Below are 20,649 nucleotides of genomic sequence, written 5' to 3'. Positions count from 1 at the left end.
ACAAGAAGTGGTTCACACGGAAGTCCCTGGCCTGGTGACTGAGGAAAGGGAAATAACTCCCAGTGTGGGTGCCTGCTGAGCCAGCAGAATTCAGTGCAGGGGGAATGGGTGGCCCCCTCAGGCTGGCTCCAGCCTGCTTCTTGGTCCTGTACGATTGCCTCCCAGCACAAAGCCTCAGTGCCTTCCCAGCCAGGCAGCTGGGCTCTGGCTGGAGGCAGGAAGTGGGGCAGAGGGAGGGATTCAGGAGACCAGATATTTTCCTAACCTCAGACCCGCAAAACTGCCAACCATGCAACTGAGGGAGGAAACCCCAAGGCTAGGGGTGGGGTGTGGAGGAAGGAAAGATGCCTGTAGCTCTGGCTGCTCTGGTGCTAGGGCCCAGGAGCTGGCCTGAGTTAGAGGGGAGGAGGGAGGAGGGGCAAAACAGCAGAACCACACTTTATCTGGAAAAAGGAGAGACGATGTGGAAGCTCTGAAGGTTCTTTCAGTTCAGAGACTGGCTCAGAACAGAGCTGGCGGCGGGGGGCTAGGCCTCAAGTTTGGGAGAGGCTTTTCCACTCCCCTCACCAGCATCTCTTCCTCCAAAAGCTCAGGCAGCCCGAGTGGATTTAATTTCTCTGCTTTCTCCAGTCACCTGAGAATAGAGCTAGGCCTATTACCAACCCTGTCACATCCTCAGCAGGGCCTTTCTTTCCTGGCACAATCGGGGTGGGAGGACAGGAAGGAGTCCTTGGTTCCAAAAGGAAAAGGTTCTTAGAAACTCATCCAGAATCATTTTAATGATCTACTTGAGGGGACTCTCCGTTTTTAGCCAGGGTCCATGGCTGATTCTGAGCTCTAATCAGCAGTGCCTGGGGCACTGGCCAGCGTGCAGTCACTGCAGATTTAAAGATGCTTCTTGTCTACAGAGGTATTTTCAACAGGCTCAAGCTTCAAAGTTAGTTCCCGCTGCCGTGGACAGAAGGAAAATGGCAATTATTAACCAGAGTGGACCCTACTATTTTAGAAACTGGGGTTGGAGCAGAGAAGAGGAAGGGAGAAGCTGGTGGAGAGGGAGTAAAGAGAAGAGGCAGCTCCTAGGTCTGTTCCTGCCGCCCCCTTATACCCACCACTCATCCCCTCCACCCCCCATACATCCAAGGATCACTGTGCATTAGCTCCCTGGCACAGGGGTTAGAAGGAAAGCAAATGTTTTCAAACCACACACACACACTCATTGCTGCACACAGTGCCGTTAGCTTGGGGTCAGGGATGGTTACAAGATTCCAAGCCCCCTCCGCGCCCTTCACCAGCTCTAAATCTGTCCTCCCTCCAGTGGCTCCAGTTAGGGATCCCAAGAATCCGGTCCAAGCGTCAGGTACTGGGGGAGACACTGGCTGCCCCCCGAAGTGTCTGGGACGCTGGACCCAGCTGTGAGCTCAGCTCTGGATTTAGCCTCAGGCTGACTCACCCCCCTCCCCCACTCGCTGTAGGTCATTGCCCAGCCCGGGACTGTGCACGCGCACAGAGGCGCATCCAGGTCTGCAGCCTGATTCACTCTCTGGACCCAGGCGGCTAACTGGCCTGACTCCCCCAACCCAGCCCCTTCTCCTTCTACCCACCACTGCCCCCCACCTCTGGAGACACAGTTCCAGAGGCCTCAGAGCCAAAGCCACTCCCAGCAGCCCCTCCGCAGCAGCCACCAGCCCAAGGGTGAGTCAGAGCAGCAGAGCGGTGGGAAGGGTGTGGAGGGGTTAACTTGGATGGGCACCAGCGGGACAAAGGGTGGCTCAGCTTACCAGAGATGGAGCTGAGGGGAGGAGCATGACTCAGGGGAGAAGCGTGACTCAGGGCAGGAGCCCATCAGGACAGAAGAGTGAGGTCCCCTGTCCCTGTCATTCTCCCAACCCCAAATCCACACACATGCCCAGTCCATCTCTAGCTTCCGAAGCTGGCTCTCCTATAAGCCAGTCTCCTGCCTGCAGACACACCATGCCAAGCACATGGGGAAAGCATAAAGATTTTGAAATCAAACTTTCCTTTTGCTCCCAGAAGGCAAACCTTGATGAAAAGGCCATGGTGCCGAAAGTAGCTCGCACCCTGGATCAGAAGAAACAGGGGGCAGGATCTCTCAGGGGCTCGGAGTCTTCCTAAAGGCCAGGACCTGCTGGGACAAACACTGTGGACACAGGGGGAAAGGAGGGATGGAGTGGGGGAGGGAGGATTACAAAGCTCACAAGGTCAGAAAAGGTGTAAGGAACAAAATATTAAAGAAAAGTGAAGGCAAGGTGGATGGGGTACAGAACGTAGACCTTCCTACCCTTGGAAGCTGTGTGTTATTGAATATATCACTTCACCTCTCTGGGCCTCTCTGCATAATTAGGGAATGGACTAGTCTAGATAATGGCTAAAGTCCTTTCCAGGTCTAGTGCCCCCAGGAGTCTGGGTTGGGGGAGGCACTCAAGCTCCTAGTATAGTACACCAAAGCTGCTGGCCTGTGTCCTGGGAAGGGGATGATGAAAGCTGCTCCAGGACCCCAACAACCTTGCCTTCCACCTGGAACAAATGATTACCTACTAGGGCTAGGGATCTGGAGAACTGTAAAGCTGCCCCATCTGTAGGTTAGAAACCTGAGCCAGACACTGGTCCTCCTGAAAATCAGTAGCCAGAATCTAGCTCAGCCCAGGATGCGGCCTTATCCAAAGATTCAGTGCCATTCAGTGGCGTTTAAGAAACAGTTGATTCTTATCCCTGCTTCTAATGAATTGACAGTCAAAATTTAGATTTTTTTATATCTTCAATTAGTGAATTTTTGTTTGTTTTGTTGACTTATTTTTATTTCGTGAATCAGCTAACATGCTAGACACTTGAAGTTTGTTTATTCACTCATTTGTTCTTTGATCTCCAGATCAAGTTTTTCTACCTGCCCAGGGAGGCCCTATCTGCGCCAGGCTGTGGGCCCACCTGGCTGTGTACACCTGGGCCTGTTCCTGCACCAGCTGTTCCATGAGCAGCACAGACGTCGTTCTGAGCACAAGCCTGGGGTTCTCCCCAGAGAAAATTCTCTTCGTGGCTTTTGTGCAGAATTGCCTGGATTGCGTGGGTATCTTTTCTCTCTTCCTTATCATTGGATTTTCAACTAGGATTTGCTTAGGATCAAGAGCAACTTCACTTTACCCAATAGAGAATAGGTACAGCACTCAGGCCCCAGAGCTGGTGGCAATGTCTCTGCCATCGTCATCCCCAGCATCTGTGGAGTGAGGGGCTCAGGAGCCACAGCCTCTCTTGGCTGATCTGTTCCCTTTCTAGAGATTCCAGCCATTTCCCAACAATAACCTTAATTCCTGAACACTGAATACCTACAATAAAATGGGCCCTGTAACTAGATATTTAACATGCACTTTCTAATATAAATCTTACAACAACCTCATGAAATGGGAATTATGATTCTCATTTTACAGATGAGGAAAAAGACTCAAAGAGATTAAGTCACAAAGCCTCTAAGTGGTGGAACTGGAATTTGAACCCAAGTCTGCCTGACTCTAAAGCCTGTGCTCTTACCCAGCACACGTGTCCTTAGAGGTCCACCTGCAAGTAAGTCCTTCTCTGGAATGCTAGCCAGGCATTAGAGAGGCCGTGTTGTCCTTAGTAGCCAAATCTGGTTAATAGCCTGCATGGTTCAGGAAATCCGGGTTAAGCCAAAACATGGACTGATGCTGCAACATTTACTAGTGTTCCACCAGCGAGGCGGTGGGAAGTTTCTCGACTTGCAAAGGGCTCTTACTTACCACTCTCTGAGGCTCTGCCCACCTCCTCCCTATGTGGCACTTTTGACTTCTCTTTAGAGAGGGTAAGAGAAATCAACACTCACTGAAAACTTCCTATGATCCAGGCACTGTGGTGGGCACTTCATTTCTGTCTCATTTAATCCTCACAACAATCCACGTTCTAGATTAGGAAACAGAGGATAAACAACTTGCCGGAGCCTCCACGACTAGTAAGTGGCAGAGCTGGGACTCCAGCTGTGATGGATGTTGGTGAGCTGTTTGTATCATTCACTGGACTGTGGGTTCCACATGGGCAGGACTCTACCTTACCCATCATACTGCAGGCACTTAATTAACGTTTGCCAAATGACAGTGCTGGAACTGGGGTTGTCTGCACAAACCTCTTACCTCCACCTCGTCTCTTCCCCCTAACTGTAAACCATGCAGAATAACTCTTGTTCATCCTGATTCCCAGGGATGTCTTAAAAATAAGGGAGGTATAATCTCTAAAATTACCAACTATAAATAGTAAGTTCAGTGCCTTGGAGTGGAGGGAGGGCAGGTACACTTTGGAATTGCTTGGTAGCTCTTTGTGGAGCTAAATGTAGTAACAGCCATAAAATGCATCATACCCTGACCTTGTTGTTCTGTCTTCAGGAATGTATCTCAATGAGCTGACTCCAAGAAAGAACAACAACTACACACACACACACACACCAGCCCCAACACACCTATGTAAAGACTGTTACAGATGCTGTATATAATAGCTGCAAACTGGGAACAGCCCAAATGCCTAGAGTTAGGGAATGATTAGGTAAACTCTGATACTTCCGGTACAAGGCATTATCATATTGCCGTTTAAACTGACAAATGTGTGGATGACATAACCATATAGAAAACTCCATATGAGATAACATCAATAAAAAAAAGTAAAACCAAAATAGTATGCAAACAGTGATGATAATACTCTTGTAAAGAGTATGAATTATACACAATAGAGACACTTGATATTATTTTGTTTTCTATTTGTCACTTACTGCTTATTTTTATTGTAAAGATGGCTAAATAGTCAATAAAAAAGAAAAAGCAAAGGCGACAGTAGCTAAAAGCACTTGTTCTCAAACTGAAATCCAAAAAATCTGCTGAGGGTCCACCTACCCTCAGCCCCAGAAGGCTCCCAACACTCAGGCAGCCCTGGGCGGGCCGGCTTTAATCCTCTGCAGTGCCAGCAGGGACGATCCTCCTTTAACCTACCATCTTCTGTGCCCCTCACAGGACGGAATGGGGGCACAAATGCCCCAGGAGAATAATTCCACCCACCAGCAGCCCCTCAGACATGGAATGCCCGGCCTGGACAAATGTACCGAGGCCCAAGTGTTCGTACCAGACATCAGTGCATACTGCAGGCCAAGAGAGGCAGGCAACCCTGAGAGAGAATGCCAGGAGGAAGATGAGCCCACGTCACCTGTGGCCAAGATAACTTCCCAGCATCCCCCCTCTCTGCCAACACACGCACACTCTAAGTTCTCATTCTGAGGAAAACAAAAAAGAGGCCTAGCAACCTCCTCTTCTCTCTCTCCTTTCCCATTCTTAGGCTCTTAAATTCCCAGGTGACCTTCCCCCTGCCAGTCCCAACTTATCACTAATTTATCTAAAGTTGGGGGTGTTGGAGGTGAGGGAGATGAAAGGAATAACAGTAAAAACCCAAAACTCAAACCAAACCATTGCTGCCAAGCCGATTGCAACTCCTGGTGACCCGATGTGTTACAGAGTAGAACTGCTCCATTGGATTTTCTTGGCTGTAATCTTTATGGAAGCAGACTGCCAAGCCTTTCTTCTATGGCGCCGCTGGGTGGGTTTGAACCGCCAACCTTTAGGTTAGTAGCTGACTGCAAACTGCTTGTGCCACCCAAGGATCAGTAGTAGTACCAGCCCATCTTTACTGAACATTTACTACGTGTCAGGCACTGTGCTAAACTCTTTACACACATATCTCATTTAATCCTTACAACAACTCTCTGAAGTAGATGTAGATACTATTATGATTCCTACTTTACAAATGAGCAACAGGAGGTTTAGAGGGTCAAGCAACTTGCCCAAGACCTCATAGCAGCCAGTGGCAGATCTGGGACTCACAGCCTGGTCTGTCCTCTAAAAAGGACCTCGGAGGGCTCAGCTGAAGGAATGGAAGCAGGCCCTGCCCCCATCTCCCTTGGTTCACCTGCACTGTTGTCAGACAACAGGTTGGGTAGAAAGCAGGGGTTTCCACAGACGACCTGCCCCTCCACCTGCGACCTGAATAAGCTTTACACAGAAGGCTTGTGAGGAACAGGAGCTCCGCAGGAAGTGGCCTGAAGGCCACGCTGCCAGCCAGAGACAGAGAGGGTGAAAGGCTTGGCAGGGACACCCTGGCCCTCCGGTCCAGGCTCCAGCAAGAGCCCTCCCCCGCCCAGAGCAGAACAGAAAGCAGCCGAGTGCCCGCCATTGCTGACGGCCAGCCTGGAGGAAGCAGGTGCACTGGAATGGCTTCCTGCTGTCACTGTGGTTGCAGAAGGGCCTGGGTTTCCTCCTCCAACGGCTACACCTGCTGGAGGCCTCCCTTCCCTGGGGACACTCGCTGCCCCTCTTCAGGGCACTTTGCTATCTGCCTGGCCACCATCTTGTAGGGCCCCAAACTGGCGACCTGGTACTGGTGGCCTGGGGAGGGTAGGTGAGGAGTAAGCCAGGTTAGAAAGCACCCACCTTTTGGGATAAGAGCTCTCTCTGGTCCTACTACCAAGCTGCCCACATGCCCCTCACCACTGGAGCCAGTTCTGTAGCTGGGGCAGGGCTGTCCCCAAGTACAGAGGTACAAATGCTCACCGACACATCTCAGGCTCCTGATACACCTCCGCGCCAGGCCAGCCCACACACTCTGCCAACTGCTGACACAGCTGAAAACCTTACCCTTGGTGGCTGGGAGGGGTGGAGTGGGGGGACGGGAAGGGCTGGGAGCTAAGGAGGCAGCTATGTCTCTCCTCACTTGCTTTTTTAAGGAACTTACTCCTCCGGCACAATCTGTGCTAAAAAAGAGACCTACGAACAGTCAGGCATCCCTGAGATGCCATCTGGGCCCCTTCCAAGTGTCCTATGCACAGAGATGGAGGAGGCCAAGCTAAGTCCACTCTTGGGGACAGTGAGAAGTAGGGATCCCTGACAACTCCAAGGACCTCCCCTCTCAAGCCTCTCTACTGTCTAGCCTGGAGGAAGAGGGGTGAAGGGCTACACAGGCAACAGGAAGCAGGGCATAAGACACCCAAAGGCCTGAGAGGTTCTGGGGTTCTGGGGCTTTGGAAGGAAATAGCGTTCAAGGAAGTTAGGCCTCAAAGGCACTAATGGTTGGTGAGGAAGGATTGTCACAGCCTGTGGCGGTGGCTGATGCGGTCCCAGAGCCCTGAGGCTCCTTCCAAAGCTCCCAAAGTCATGTGTCAGGCCCAGGTTGCCCTGCCGGTCTCCTCTGAGAGGTTTGGAGGCTGCTGGGGCTGGGTAATTCCCTTCCCACCAAGAGGCTCTGAGAGGAGCCCCAAGACATCCCCATCCCTCCCTCCCCATCTACTTCAGCCGCATCCGGGGAAATAACAAAAAGGCCCCTCCTTCCCTAAATCAGGAAACAGCAGTGTGAGGAACCTGGGACATTTCCGGGGTGGGTGATCAGAGGGACACTCACCCGCATGGCCTGGCCTGGAGCAGCTCAGAGCAAGGAGTCTCCTCTCCAATGCTGCTCCGTTAGCAGCTCAAAATAGCACTGGCTGCAGCCCCGCCCCTGCTCCCCTCCCTCTCCCCGGGCCCCTCCCGTCCAGAGCGGCTGCTGCCCAACCCTGGCCAGAACTAGCCAGGGAGAGTGAGTGGTGGCCCAGAGGACTGTGGATACCACGTATGCTGGCAGGGAGAGGGTGGGTGATACAGCATGGGTGTGGAAGGAAAGGAGGAGGCTCTTTGAGTAAGGACGTGGGGGTGGAGGGCAGGCAGTATTGGAGTTGGGGTAAGGGACAGGGAGGGTGGGACTTTTCCACTGACATACACCCGGGCTCCCGACAGCTGAGCTGATATGGCCCCTAAAAATAGCAGAGGAATTTGAGACCTGCAGCCCCCCAGCCCCACAGGCCAGGATGGAAAAAAGCACATGAGCATTCACGTAAACACACACAAACACACACCAGCACGCATAATCACTGAGTCACAGCACAGTGTTCTTGAGAACACACAAATCACAGGCAAACCCCAGCCACTTAATTACTGCAGCAGAGGCCGAAACAACCACTGATGTCACATCTGATATGATACACAGGGCCCACTGCACACAGTGCCCAGACAGCAGCCACACAGCAGTCCTGTGAAGTCTGGCAGGAGCAGGGACCCACAAAATCCATCTGAGGCCCACCGTTACTGCCTCACTGTAATAAATACACTGCAGAGACGTTGAGGAATCAACTGCATTCTCCCTGTACGCATCGCTCTCCCACACACACAGCCACTGACTGCGGCACATAGGGAAGGGTGGGGCAGGTGAGGTGTGATGGGTGGGTCTTGGCCCTGCAGACAGAGGAAATCGTGGGTGTCTGGAGCAATGGCTGCCGGTGAAAAGCCAGTGCTCCTCGTGAAGAGAAATCCTGCCCCGGCTCTCCAGTTAGCACCAGAGGATGCCCCAAAGGATGCTCAGACCAGGGCTAGGGACAACTGAGAGGCTGGAATGGGAGCTGGGAGCAGGGTGGGAAGGGGCCAAAAGACAGGACCTGCAGGCTTCAGAAGCTGTCAGCTCTGCAGAGAAAATCTCCCTTCCTCTAGGAACCCCTGGAGCAGAGCTGCCTCCCAACCAGTGCCCAACCAGGGTGGCCGGCAACCCCAGCCCTGTCACCTGTGGCCAGTCCTAAGGGCCCAAAAGGTCCCATAAATAGTATTACCTTCTCTGTGGAATGGTTGGTAGGCACTGCCGAGAGGACCAAAACACAGCTCTGCCTCCTACCTAGCCCACGCTCTGTATGCGCACAGATACACAGGCTGTTAGGACTCAGCGACTGTGCCTTTGCTTTCTAGGGAGTGGTGTCTCCTCCTTGGGAGGTCATCTGGCTCTTCTGGGGCCTGTGCTTTGTCACAGGTCTTTGTATCCGCAGTGTCTCCCCAGCACACTGGTGCCCACTTGGGCTGCACCCTGAAGTCACCTGAGGACTTTAAAAATACTGATACCTGGATCCTCCCCTCCCCACCAGTTTCTGATTTAATTGGTCTGGGAGGGAAGCTCGGGCACTGGGATTTTTAAAAGGTCCCCAGGTGATTCTTATGTGCAGCCAAGGCAGAGAACTGCTAGACTACAATGCCAGCATAAAGCCTAGCAGAGAGGTGCCAATTTGTTAAATGAATGAGTGAGTGAGTGAATGATTTAGCTATGTGACCATGGGCAGAGACTTAAATCTCCCTCATCTGTAAAATTAGGATTATGCCTGGACTAACTTTTACATGGTTAATATGAGATTGTCACTGTTGTTAGGTGCTGTCAAGTTGGTGCCGACTCCTAGCGATCCTATAGGACAGAGTAGAGCTGCCCAAAGGGTTTCCAAGGAGCGGCTGGTGGATTTGAACTGCCGACCTTTTGGTTAGCAGCCAAGCTCTTCACCACTACGCCACCAGGGCTCCAGAAAGATGAGATTAATATGGAACATATATAAAACGGCTTTGGTTCTCCAAGTTTGGTCCCCAGATCTGCGGCATAAGCATCACCTGGGAGCTTGTTAGAAATGCAAATTCTAGGGCCCCATCCCAGACCTATGGAATCAGAAACTCTGGATACGGTGCCTAGAATCTGTGTTTCAACAAGCCCTATAGATGATTCTGATGCATGCTAAAGTTTGAGAACCACTGCTTTAAAGGAATTATTCAGAGTGTACGGTGGTTAAAAATGAGACTCCTGGAGTCAGGCTGCCTGGTTCAATCTTGGCTCTTCCGCATAATAAACTAAACTTAACTTCTCTGTGATTCAATTTCTTCATCTGTAAAATGGAGGAGGAGTCCTTGGGTGATGCAAATGGTTAACACGCTCAGGTGCTAGCCAAAGGTTGGAGGTTTGAGTTCACCCGGAGGTGCCTCATAAGAAAGGCCTGAGATCTACTTCCAAAAAATCAGCCATTGAAAACCCTGTGCAGCACAGCTCTACTCTGACACGTATGGGATTGCCATGAGTTGGAATCGACTTGATGGCACCTGATACTGGTAAAATGGAGGAAATAATAGTACCTACCACATAGGATTTACCATAAGGGTTAAATGAGTTAGTACGTGCAAAGCTCTAAGAACAGTGTCCAGCACATAAGTTTTCGATAAGCTTTGACAATTATTATCTATGATCATTAGGAAAAAAAAAAAAAGAGTCATCATAAGAAAAATTTCCAGGTATCCAAAGCCTACCCCTTTTAAGGGACAAATATTTTCTATTTTATGTAGTTTTCTAAATTCTATGACTATTTACAGTCATAAAAATAACAAACATTTTATATGCTCTCTACTTTCTTAAGTAAAACATCCTGAACTCATCTCAAAGTTCTCAAACTCTGAGGTTCCCTTCTTTGACCTGATCCATTTCCACTCCACCCTTGTACTGAAGGGCACGTAGTCCATGCTGTGGTGACTCCAGACTAGACACCTTAGTCCTGACTTCCCAGACGATTCTGCCTCGACTCCTACTGAGGAAATGAAGGTCCTCAGATGCAGGCTCCCTCTTCATTTTTCATCCCCAAAGATAACATCTCTATACTTCGTGCTCCTCCTATGCTCCCATTTCTGAGGAAGCTTCCATGCCCAATCCTCCATCTGCCTCTAGTCCCCATCCTAGCTGCCTCCTCTGGGATCTTTCCACCAAATGAATCCTCTATCCTCACTGCACCTTCAAAGCTCAGGAGTCCTCAAAAATCTGTCCTTCTGGAGGGATATGGGGGAAAATGTTTACAGTAGTTAACGTTTTTCCTAAGCTTTGACAATTCTACAGCTGTTATTGTTGTTAGGTGCCCTGGAGTTGGCTCTGACTTGTAGCAACCTTATGACATACATATTACTTTTGTAATAAGAAGGAATAAACGATAAAGGTGGCGGGGTTGTGTGTTTTAGGTTTTTTAAAATAATTTTTGTTGTTGAAAATATTCTCAGCAGAACGTATACCAATTCAAATTTCTACATGTACAGTGACATGGATTACATTCTTCAGAGCTGTGCAACCGTTCTCACACTTCTTTTTTGAGTTGTTCCTCCCTCATTAACATAAACTCACTGCTGTGTTTTTTTAAGGAGCTTCTCTAATTCACTACCCATCTCTCTCCTTCCCTTTGTGGAGTGTGTCCTACCCACTGTCTCAGCTCACTTACTACAGCAGCCTAGCTTCTGCCCCACCAACGGCCCAAGCCACTCTCAAAGGCCACCAGCCCCCTCCAAAGCACTGCAGCCAACCTAGAGCCTCGCTATGCCTGTATTAGGAAGCCAGATGCCCTTTGTGTCCATATATCTGCTTTTTAGTTCTTTTGTCCCCTACCCCTGTCAGGCCATCAGCTGTCACTCCGCCTGTCAGCATGTCTCATTTCCTTCTAATGTGCTGTTTCTGCCAAAGGCTAGAAAACCAGATAACCAACCCTGATAGAACAGTGTTCAAAGCAGAACAAGTGGGATATCAGCAAAACCTGCAGGCCCTCCTGTGAATGAAGAGCCAGGGTTTTCACACGCAGACTCTATGTGCTCTATTTTGGCTGCTTGGGGGCCTTTTTGACCCACCTGCCAGTCACCAGTGCTCTGGAAGATGACCTCTGGGTGACTGAGTTGCCATTTTATCTGCACAATCTCGTTCTGAAGTAACCATGTGCCCATCTGCTCCTCTTTTCTGTTTGGGTGACTAAATCCTGTCAATTCTGTCTGTGAAATGTCTGGTGTTACCAATGGTGATCATCTCAAAGCAGTTTCACTTCCCCTAGTTAAAAGGGCAGGCCCCTTCAACTACATTCAGAGGTGAAGCCAAGGCCCTGGCAGCCCACTCATCTTCACATACAACCACAATGAATCCCTCTGCGGCTGTCTCAGGTCATGGTCCGTGTCTTCAAGAAGCCCAACCTCTGGCCTTGGGGGGCTGTGAAGTCACACAGCTAGCCAGAACACCCCCAGACCCCTCAGCCTGTCTCCAAGGATGGCTATTATCTGGCTCCTCCTCAGCAATTCACCCTTCACTTTTCTAGTATCCTTCTTCCTCAACATACCATATGATTCCAACTATATGACATTCTGGAAGAAGTAAAACTATAGACAGTAAAAAAAGATCAGTGGTTGCCAGAGGGTGGGAGTGTGTGTGTGTGAATAGGTGGAGTACAGGGCATCTTTTGGGCAGTGAAAGTAATCTGTATGACATTAACCGTTTGTCAAAACCCACAGAACTGTACAACACGAAAAGTAAACTCTAATGTAAACTATAGACTTTAATTAATAATGATGTATCAATATTGGTTCATCAATTGTAATAAACATACCACAGGAACACAAGATATTAATAGAAGAAATGATGTGCAGGAAGGAGGGGGGTATATGGGAACTCTCTGTACTTTCTGCACACTTTCTTCTGTAAACCTACAACTACCCTAAAACATAAAGTCTACTGAAAAATTCGAGTATGAGTTAAAAACTCAAGGAAGTCAATAAAATATTATTGGTCCTTTAAATTTACTCTTGTATATCACTCTCAAAAGAAAAGAAAGAACTGAAGAAACTACAAGAAAGGCAGATCTAAAGGAAAGGACACCAAGAAGAAAAATGTGTACATAATGGAAGTTAAGTAATAGGGAAGTCACGGGTGAAAAAGAGCAATTTAGAAAACAGAAGGGAGACACTGCATTTTAAAAGCACTTCTTGTTTACTCAGTAAAAATCCCTATGGTTCAGAAAAAAAATACTATATTTACCTCAAACCAAAAACCAAACCCACTGCCATCAACTTGATTCCAAATCCTAGCAACCCTATAGGACAGAGTAGAACTGCCCCATAGCGTTTCCAAGGCCGTCAATCTTTATGGAAGCAGACTGCCACATCTATCTCCTACGGAGCAGCTGGTGGGTTCGAACTGCTGACCTTTTTGGTTAGCAGCCGAATGCTTTAACCACTGTGCCATGAGGGCTCGCTTATACCTACCTCATGGGGTTGTTCAGAGAATTAAGAGATAATACATGTAAAGCCACCTGGTATTATGCCTGGCAATCGTAGGTCGTGATTAAATTATCAATACTATTAAACCTGTTGCCATCGAGTTGATTCCGACTCATGGCAATCCCATGTGTTCCGGAGTAGAACTGAGATTCATAGGGTTTTCTTGGATGTAATCTCTATGGAAGCAGATCACCAGGCCTTCCTTCTGCAGTGCTGCTGGGTGAGTTCAAAGCACCAACCTTTTGGTTAGTAGCCATTTGTGCCACTCAGGGACCTTTTTAATATTATTAAATTAGTATTAAAATCCACAGCACTGTCTATGCTTAAATATCATCACATACACATGGCGGTTCTTGATTATACTCAATATGGTGCTCTACTGTATACAGTGGAGTCACATATTACCTGGGATTGTATTCTAAAGTCAGCTTGTAAGGCAAAAATATAGTCAAAATTACTTCTGGAAATCCCTTAAATTGCCCACAAAGTACACTATACATGGTTTTGCATATTCTATATATCTGTGTGAAAGCATAATGTGTACATTATGTGTATGTACATGTATGTTTTGTATATAGCAAAAATGCACAAAATACAATTTTTATAATTTTAGACTACTGCAATGCAGTTTTTTTAACAAAGCCATATAGTTGAATTTATTTAAGTTTAATACGCATATGCCATGACTGCACAGCATAAGAAATGTATTCAAATAACTATAATTCAGGTTAGAACATGCTCCTTGCTCCAATGGGGGCATACACAGCATATACTAATGTTTCTATTAGTAACTGATTTGTGTATTTGTTTCAATCTTCTCTCCCTGGAGAGCAGGGACTACTTCTTTTCTCCTTTATATCCCATTCCACCCAGCAGTCGGCACACAGTAGGCGTTCAATAAACATCCACTGGATTTAGCTGACTAATCTGAAAGGTGCATGGATGATAAGCTGGGTGGAGCAGAATGGGGAGCAAGGGGATATCCACACAGAGTAACAACTTCAACTACTCTGCTTTCCACACTGGTGGCATGGGGTAAGCAAAAGGTCCTTGGCTCTGTTTCCGGCACCTGGCCGGTCATAGTGCCAAACCGAGCTGAAGCCAGGCCAGATCTGAATCCAGTCCCCTCGGGCACAGGGGGCTCTGAGTGGTTCACTTATTCAACTAGCACTGACATGCAATACCTAGAGGTGAACGCTGTGGGGAAGCACAATGCCTGCTTCTTTTTCCGTCTCCTCACAGCTAGACCATGTGCTTCTTGAGGCAGAGGTTGTTTCTTTTTCGTTGTTGTGTTCCCAGCATCTACTTCACACTAAGGAGCCCTGGCGGTGCAGTGGTTAAAGCACTTGGCTGCTAACCAAAAGGTTGGCAGTTTGAAACCATCAGCTGCTCCTTGAGAGAAAGATGTAGCAGTCTGCTTCTGTAAAGAGTTCAGCCTTGGAAACTTTATGGGGCAGTTCTAGTCTGTCCTATATGGTTTCTATGAGTTGGAATCAGCTCGATGGCAATGGGTTTTTTTGGTTTACCTCACACTAGGCTCAGCTCAGAGATGGCACTCAATACGTGTATGAGTGAGTGAGTCAGTCAGTGAGTGAAATAAGATGAAGGAGAACATAGTTCCTCCCTCCAAAAAACATACAGATCACTGGACAACTTGTACAGAAATTGCTGAATGGGAACCTTAACTGCTGTGTAAATCTTCACTGAAAACACAATAAGATATTATTTTTGAAAAATGTACAGAGCAGCAGAGGAGATAAGAAATGTACTCACATAATTAGAACTCAAGTTAGAACACGCTTGTTGCTCCAACCGGAGCATCAATAACCCATGCAAGCTCAGAGGAAGAGATCTTTTTCAGTTGGGGGGTTAGGCAAAGTTTAAAGAAGTAGCTTGGAGTTAGACCATGAAGGATAGAGGAATTTTGTTATGTGGAGATCAAGAAGGGAATTCTAGGGTGAAAGAACAGTATTAAAAAAGGCAAAGACATGAGACGTGAGGTGTGGACAATAAGTTTAAATTTAGTATTTGTTGATGTTGTTAGTTGCCTAACAATCAAGTTGGCTCCGATTCATGGCACATATACGAAAACAATGAGAGAAAGCTGGAATGATTGGAGGGGCTCAGATCAAGAAGAGCTTGTAGCGGACAGCTGTTGTTTCTGCTGCCCACTACCCATTCTTCCATCTCCTGATTACAGCACCCCAATTTTCCTCTGGGGAACACACCAGCCTGTGATTTGGGCCTGGCCAGTAAGAGCATCATATCCCCCGGCCATAGGGATTTGTTCATAAAGGGCATGTGACCCAATCAGCATCAAAGAAATATAACGAAACTGGGATTATTGAGTCACACTTCTTTTCCAACAAGACTCGGACCTGCGGCTGTCTCACTTTGCCACCACTTGTCTGGAGCCCTGCTGGCACAATGGTTAAGAGCTACAGCTGCAAACCAAAAGACTGGCAGTTCAAATCCACCAGCTGCTCCTTGGAAACAGTTCTACTCTGTCCTATAGGGTCACTATGAGTTGGAATTGACTCACTTTGAACAGGTCCTTTTGGTTTGTCTCAGAACCAAGCCAGCATGGAAGATGAGCTGAGACAGAAAAGGCCTGGGTCCCGGTCACATTGTTTAAGTTTCCAGATAAGGCTGAGCCTATAGCCAGTTCCACCCCTGGACTTTTCAGATATTTGAGCCAATGCATTCCTTCTTTTTAAGCTAGTTGAGCTGGGCTTTCTGTCATTTGCAACTGAAAGAGATGTACCTGAGACAAATACAAGGTAAGTAGTTTAAAAAAGAGGAAGAAGGCACATACTAAGCACCTATCACAAGTCAGGCACAGTGCTGCTCTCTTTTCTCACAAAACTCTGGCAGGTAAGTGCTGAAAAGGGGAATTGTGGGCTGGGAAATTGAAGCTTAAAAACCAAACCAAACCCATTGCCACTGAGTCGATTCCAATTCATAGCGACCCTACAGGACAGAATAAAACTGCCCCCTAGTGTTTCCAAGGAGCGTCTGGTGGATTCGAACTGCCAACCTTGGTTAGCAGCCGTATATCTTAACCACTACATCACCAGGGTTTCCAAACTGAAGCTTAGAGAGGTTAAATAACTTGCCCAAAATCACACAGATACTGATTGGCAGGGCCAGATTTGGACCCAGGTTGTTCTGACTCCAGGGCCTGACTCCTTCCACATTACCACTTGCTGGAAAACAATGGAAGTCACTGCAGGTTTCTGGAGAGTGATACGGGCATGATTAAGTCTGTGCTTTAGGAATGTTCAAAGGAGCCCTGGTGGTGCAGTGGTTAAAGGGCTTGGCTGCTAACGGATAGGTCAGTGGTTCAAATCCACCAGCCACTATGCGGGAGAAAGATGTGGCCTTCAGCTTCTGTAAAGATTACAATCCTATAAGGCAGTTCTACTCTAAGATTACAGCCGTGGAAACCCAATGGGGCAGTTCTACCATGTCCTATAGGGTGGCTATGAGTCGGAATCGACTCAGCAGTGGGTTTGGTATGGGTTAGGAACGCTGATCTAGCAGAAGGATGCAGACAGAGAAGGAGGCTGGAAGCTGAAAGACCATTAGAAATGCACAGTGACAGCCTAGATGAAAGACAAGGACTCTGGCAGTGGATGGGGAGGAGAGGGGGGATGCAAGAAAAAGTATCAACTGGGCTTGGTTGGCTATTGGGGGAGGATGGAATATGGGCACAAAAGGGGGTAGGAGGAGTTGGGGGAAAAACTAGAGACTCCAAGGATTCAAGCCTGCGAGTTGGACAGGACAGTGTAAAGCCACTATCCAAAACAGGGATATCAGATAGGCTGGTTTGGAGTGAAAAAGATAGAAAACACTGAAACTGAGGTTCTACTTAATGTCTTAAAAAATAATACTCCCCTAACCCCATTTATTCCTTCAATTGTCTTTTAAAGCAAAACTCCTAAAAGGGAGAGGGGTCTATAAACACTGTCTCTATACGACAGGTACACAATCTCGGAGGGCCAGTTCACAGGCTCCTCAGCACCAGCACTAGGACCCCTATTCGTCTTGACCTCTCTTCAGAGAAAATGCCAGCGCAAGAGTGCCTTGCCTTTCTTGGGAAGGATTATCCTTTATACCTTTTTTTTGTATGCAATAAAATGTCTTCTCTTTTGTTAAATAACAGTAACCAGATTGGCATTTAAAAAAAAAAAAAGATTGGTACCCTTTAAGATATCAAAATTTTCTTAAAATTTTACTGGACACGATGATCAGTGGATCCCAAAGTGGAAGAGCGCAGACCCCCTGAAGGAGGCTAGAGATAACCTCAGAAAGGGCAGGAGGGCTGAGAGGGAACCTGGAGTGGGCCCAGACACTCACCGCCCTCTAAAGGTGCCAGGGTCGGAGATGGTGCGGGCGGAGTCAGGCGAAAGTCCACGCTGCACCGGGAGCTTCCGGACCCCGCCCACCGGCCGCTGAGTGGAAGGGGCCGAAGGCGGGGCCTGGCCAGGCACATGCGCCGGAAGCCCCAGAATGCACCCGCCTTTGCAGCGCCGCAGCAGCCCGGCAGAGGGCGGCTGCTCGTTTTTCACCGACCCGCCCGCGCCGCCGAGCCTGCGAGATTTTACCTCCGCGGGGTCGGCCTCCGGGCCCCGCCCCCAGGAGGCGTCCCCCGGGAGCTGAATGCCAGAGGGGCTGTGACGGCAAGATGGCCTCTCGTTTTACTCCAGAGGGAAACGGCAACAGGCCGGGTGAGCACGGCGCCGACTTTGTTTTGATCCTTGCTCTATCCCCAAAGCCTAAAACAGTTCCTACCAAGGTAGGCACTCAATACATGCTTATTGATTGAATACAATGAACGGATGGATGGATATATATATATATATATATATATATGGTCAGAAGACGGTCAGACCTTGGGTCTGTGTGGTGGGGAGCCGTCCTGTAAAAGCAATCCAGGAGAGTCAGTGGGCGGCCCCTGGCCAGCCCCGGGGTGCCCAACCACAGATCACTGCCCCACAGTTGGCCACTGAGGCTAAGTGCTCAGGAACTCCCCCAGCCCCTGCCTTCCCACACCCAAGGTTTGCTCAGAGCCTGGTGCCACCACACCATCTAGTGGACGTTGAACTCAGGCGGGGACGTTAGGGCTACCCTCTCTCCCAAGACCAGGTGTCCATTCCCCCAAGATTCAGGCCCCCGGCTGGCTGCAGAGACCACCTGACTGGCGGCTCCGGTAGGCCTGCTGCTCCCTGCGGACTCTCAGCTGCTGGGGATTTCCTCAGGGCCCCTGGGGAATTCCAAACTGCCTGGCTTTGCCAGGCTCCCCCAAGGCCCAAAGCCAAGGGCCACCCTTAAGGATAGTTTCCCCCACATCCCACACCCCTGCCCCAAATCTCACCAAGACTTGGGTCACTTCTGTCTGTGTCTACTAACTGCTCTAAATACACCATATTCCCATCCCCACCCCCTCTGGCAGACGGAGAACAAGCATAATGAAGCATTGTTCTTTTTTTCATATAAACAACAACTCTTAGCTGTTTCCACAAATGAAAAAAGAAAAGCCAGTTTAAGGGTCAGTCACACAGAGTTAAATAAAATATCAGTAAGGACCCCCTGGGTATGAGAGTTGGAGGCCTGTGGTGCTTATTCTGAAAGTCAGGGGACTCCTTTAGACAAACCTCAGGTTCCTCCAAACACTGGACATTCAATAAATATTTGGGGAATTCTGGAGGCCCCTATTGAGCCAGTTTCTAGAACTCTTTGAAGTAAAAATAAAGCACAAACCCATACCTCTGGAGGTCCCTACTGAGCCTGTTTCCAGAACACTTTGAAGTAAAAATAAAGCACAAGCCCAGTCTCCACAGAAGCAGGAAGGAAGAAGTGCAAGCTTCTACCTTTCTTACCAACCCACCATCTCTGCATTAAAAGCTCTGGCCAAATCCACAGGGGCATGTTAGCACCTGTGTTACAAAACTGGGCAGAAAACATGTTTGGCATGGTGGAGAAGCACTGCCCCAGTTGTGGTGGCACATGGCCAGGGACCTTTGGTCCTGGGGCATTGGGATTCCAGAGTTGGTGAAGTGTAGAAATTACCAAAGAGGCCAAACCTTCCTTCCTGAGAGGAAGGGAGAATGCCAACCTCCCCAGAGTCACTGAGGGGACTGCAGGGAGAGACAAGCCCTCAAGAGCACCTCACCATTTCTTTCTGGGAACTGTCTAGAGCTGCACTGTACAATATGGTAACCACTAGCCACACATGGCTATTGAAATTGAAATAAAGTTGAAATGTAAACAATGGGATTACTTCTGATTTAATTAAAATTAAAATTAAATTTCAGGTCCTCAGTCACACTAGCTGCCTTTCAATAGCCACATGGGGCTAAACCAAACCAAACCAAACCCATTGCCATCGAGTCAATTCCGACTCAAAGCGACCCTATAGGACAGAGTAGAGCTGCCCCATAGGGTTTCCAGGGCTGTAAATCTTTACAGAAGCAGGCTGCCACACCTTTCTCCCACAGAGCAGCTGGTGGGTTCAAACCGCCGACCTTTTCGTTAGCAGCCGAGTGCTTAACCACTGCACCACCAGGGCTCCTTCACATATGGCTGTTGTTGTTAGGCCGTGGAGTCAGTTCTGACTCATAGCAACACTGCTCAGTCCTGCGCCATCCTCACAATTGTTGCTATGTTTGAGCCCATTGTTGGAGCTACTGTGTCAGTCCATCTAGTTGGGGGTCTTCCTCTTTTTTGCTGACCCTCTACTTTACCAAGCATGATGTCCTTCTCCAGGGACTGGTCCCTCCTGATAACACATCCAAAGTACATGAGACGAAGTCTTGCCATCCTCGCTTCCAAGGAGCATTCTGACTGTACTTCTTCCGAGACAGATTTGTTCGTTCTTTTGTAGGTCCATGGTATATTCAATATTCTTTGCCAACACTATAATTCAAATACATTGATTCTTCTTCAGTCTTCCCTTATTTGTTGTCCAGCTTTAACATGCATATGAGGCAATTGAAAATACTATGGTTTGGGTTAGGTGCATCTTAGTCCTTAAAGTGACATCTTTGCTTTTTAACACTTAAAGAGGTCTTTTGCAACAGATTTGCCCAGTGCAATAAGTCTTTTGATTTCTTGACTGCTACTTCCATGGCCATTGATTGTGGATCCAAGTGAAATGAAATCCTTGACAACTTTCTCTGTTTATCATGATGTTACTTATTGGTCCAGTTGTGAGGATTTTTGTTTTATGTTCAGGTGTAATCTATATGGAAGGCTGTAGTCTTTGATCTTAAGCAGTAAGTGCTTGAAGTCCTCTTTGCTTTCAGCAAGCAAAGTTGTGTCATCTGCATGTTGCAGGTTGTTAACGAGCCTTCCTCCAATCCTGATGCCACGTTCTTCTTCCTATAGTCCAGTTTCTCAGATTATTTGCTCAGCATACAGATTGAATAAGTATGGTGAAAGGATACGACCCTGACACACACCTTTTCTGATTTTAAACCATGCGGTATCCCCTGGTTCTGTTTGGTCTATGTACAGGTTCCATATGAGCACAATTAAGTGTTCCACACGTGGCTAGTAGCTACCAAATTGGACAGCACAGATTATAGAATAATTCCATCTTTGCAGAATATTCTGTTGCACAGGCTTGGTCTAGAGGCTCCCCCTGTCAGATTAACCTGGTCATCCTTGACAAAGACTCCTTCAGGTGATGCCCCTGACT

At 48.2% G+C, this 20,649-nt stretch overlaps 1 protein-coding gene across 4 annotated transcripts in view; it reads right to left on the bottom strand.

The window, feature by feature from the left end:
* Positions 1–20,649, bottom strand: part of MYO18A (myosin XVIIIA) — a 103,569-nt gene that overhangs the window by 57,901 nt on the left and 25,019 nt on the right. Inside the window, exon 1 of one of the 4 annotated variants that reach the window (XM_023739624.1) lies at positions 7,453–7,529. The exons of the other annotated variants lie outside the window; for them this stretch is intronic. Coding sequence (XP_023595392.1) covers positions 7,453–7,458 — 6 coding nt within the window. The 5' untranslated portion in view covers positions 7,459–7,529. Of the gene's footprint in view, positions 1–7,452; positions 7,530–20,649 lie in introns of those variants that run through there. 4 annotated transcript variants of the gene reach the window in all.

The sequence above is a fragment of the Trichechus manatus genome, unplaced genomic scaffold (genome assembly GCF_000243295.1).
Source record: "Trichechus manatus latirostris isolate Lorelei unplaced genomic scaffold, TriManLat1.0 scaffold00138, whole genome shotgun sequence".
Lineage (NCBI taxonomy): Eukaryota > Metazoa > Chordata > Mammalia > Sirenia > Trichechidae > Trichechus > Trichechus manatus.
This window is presented reverse-complemented; position numbering and strand designations above follow the sequence as displayed.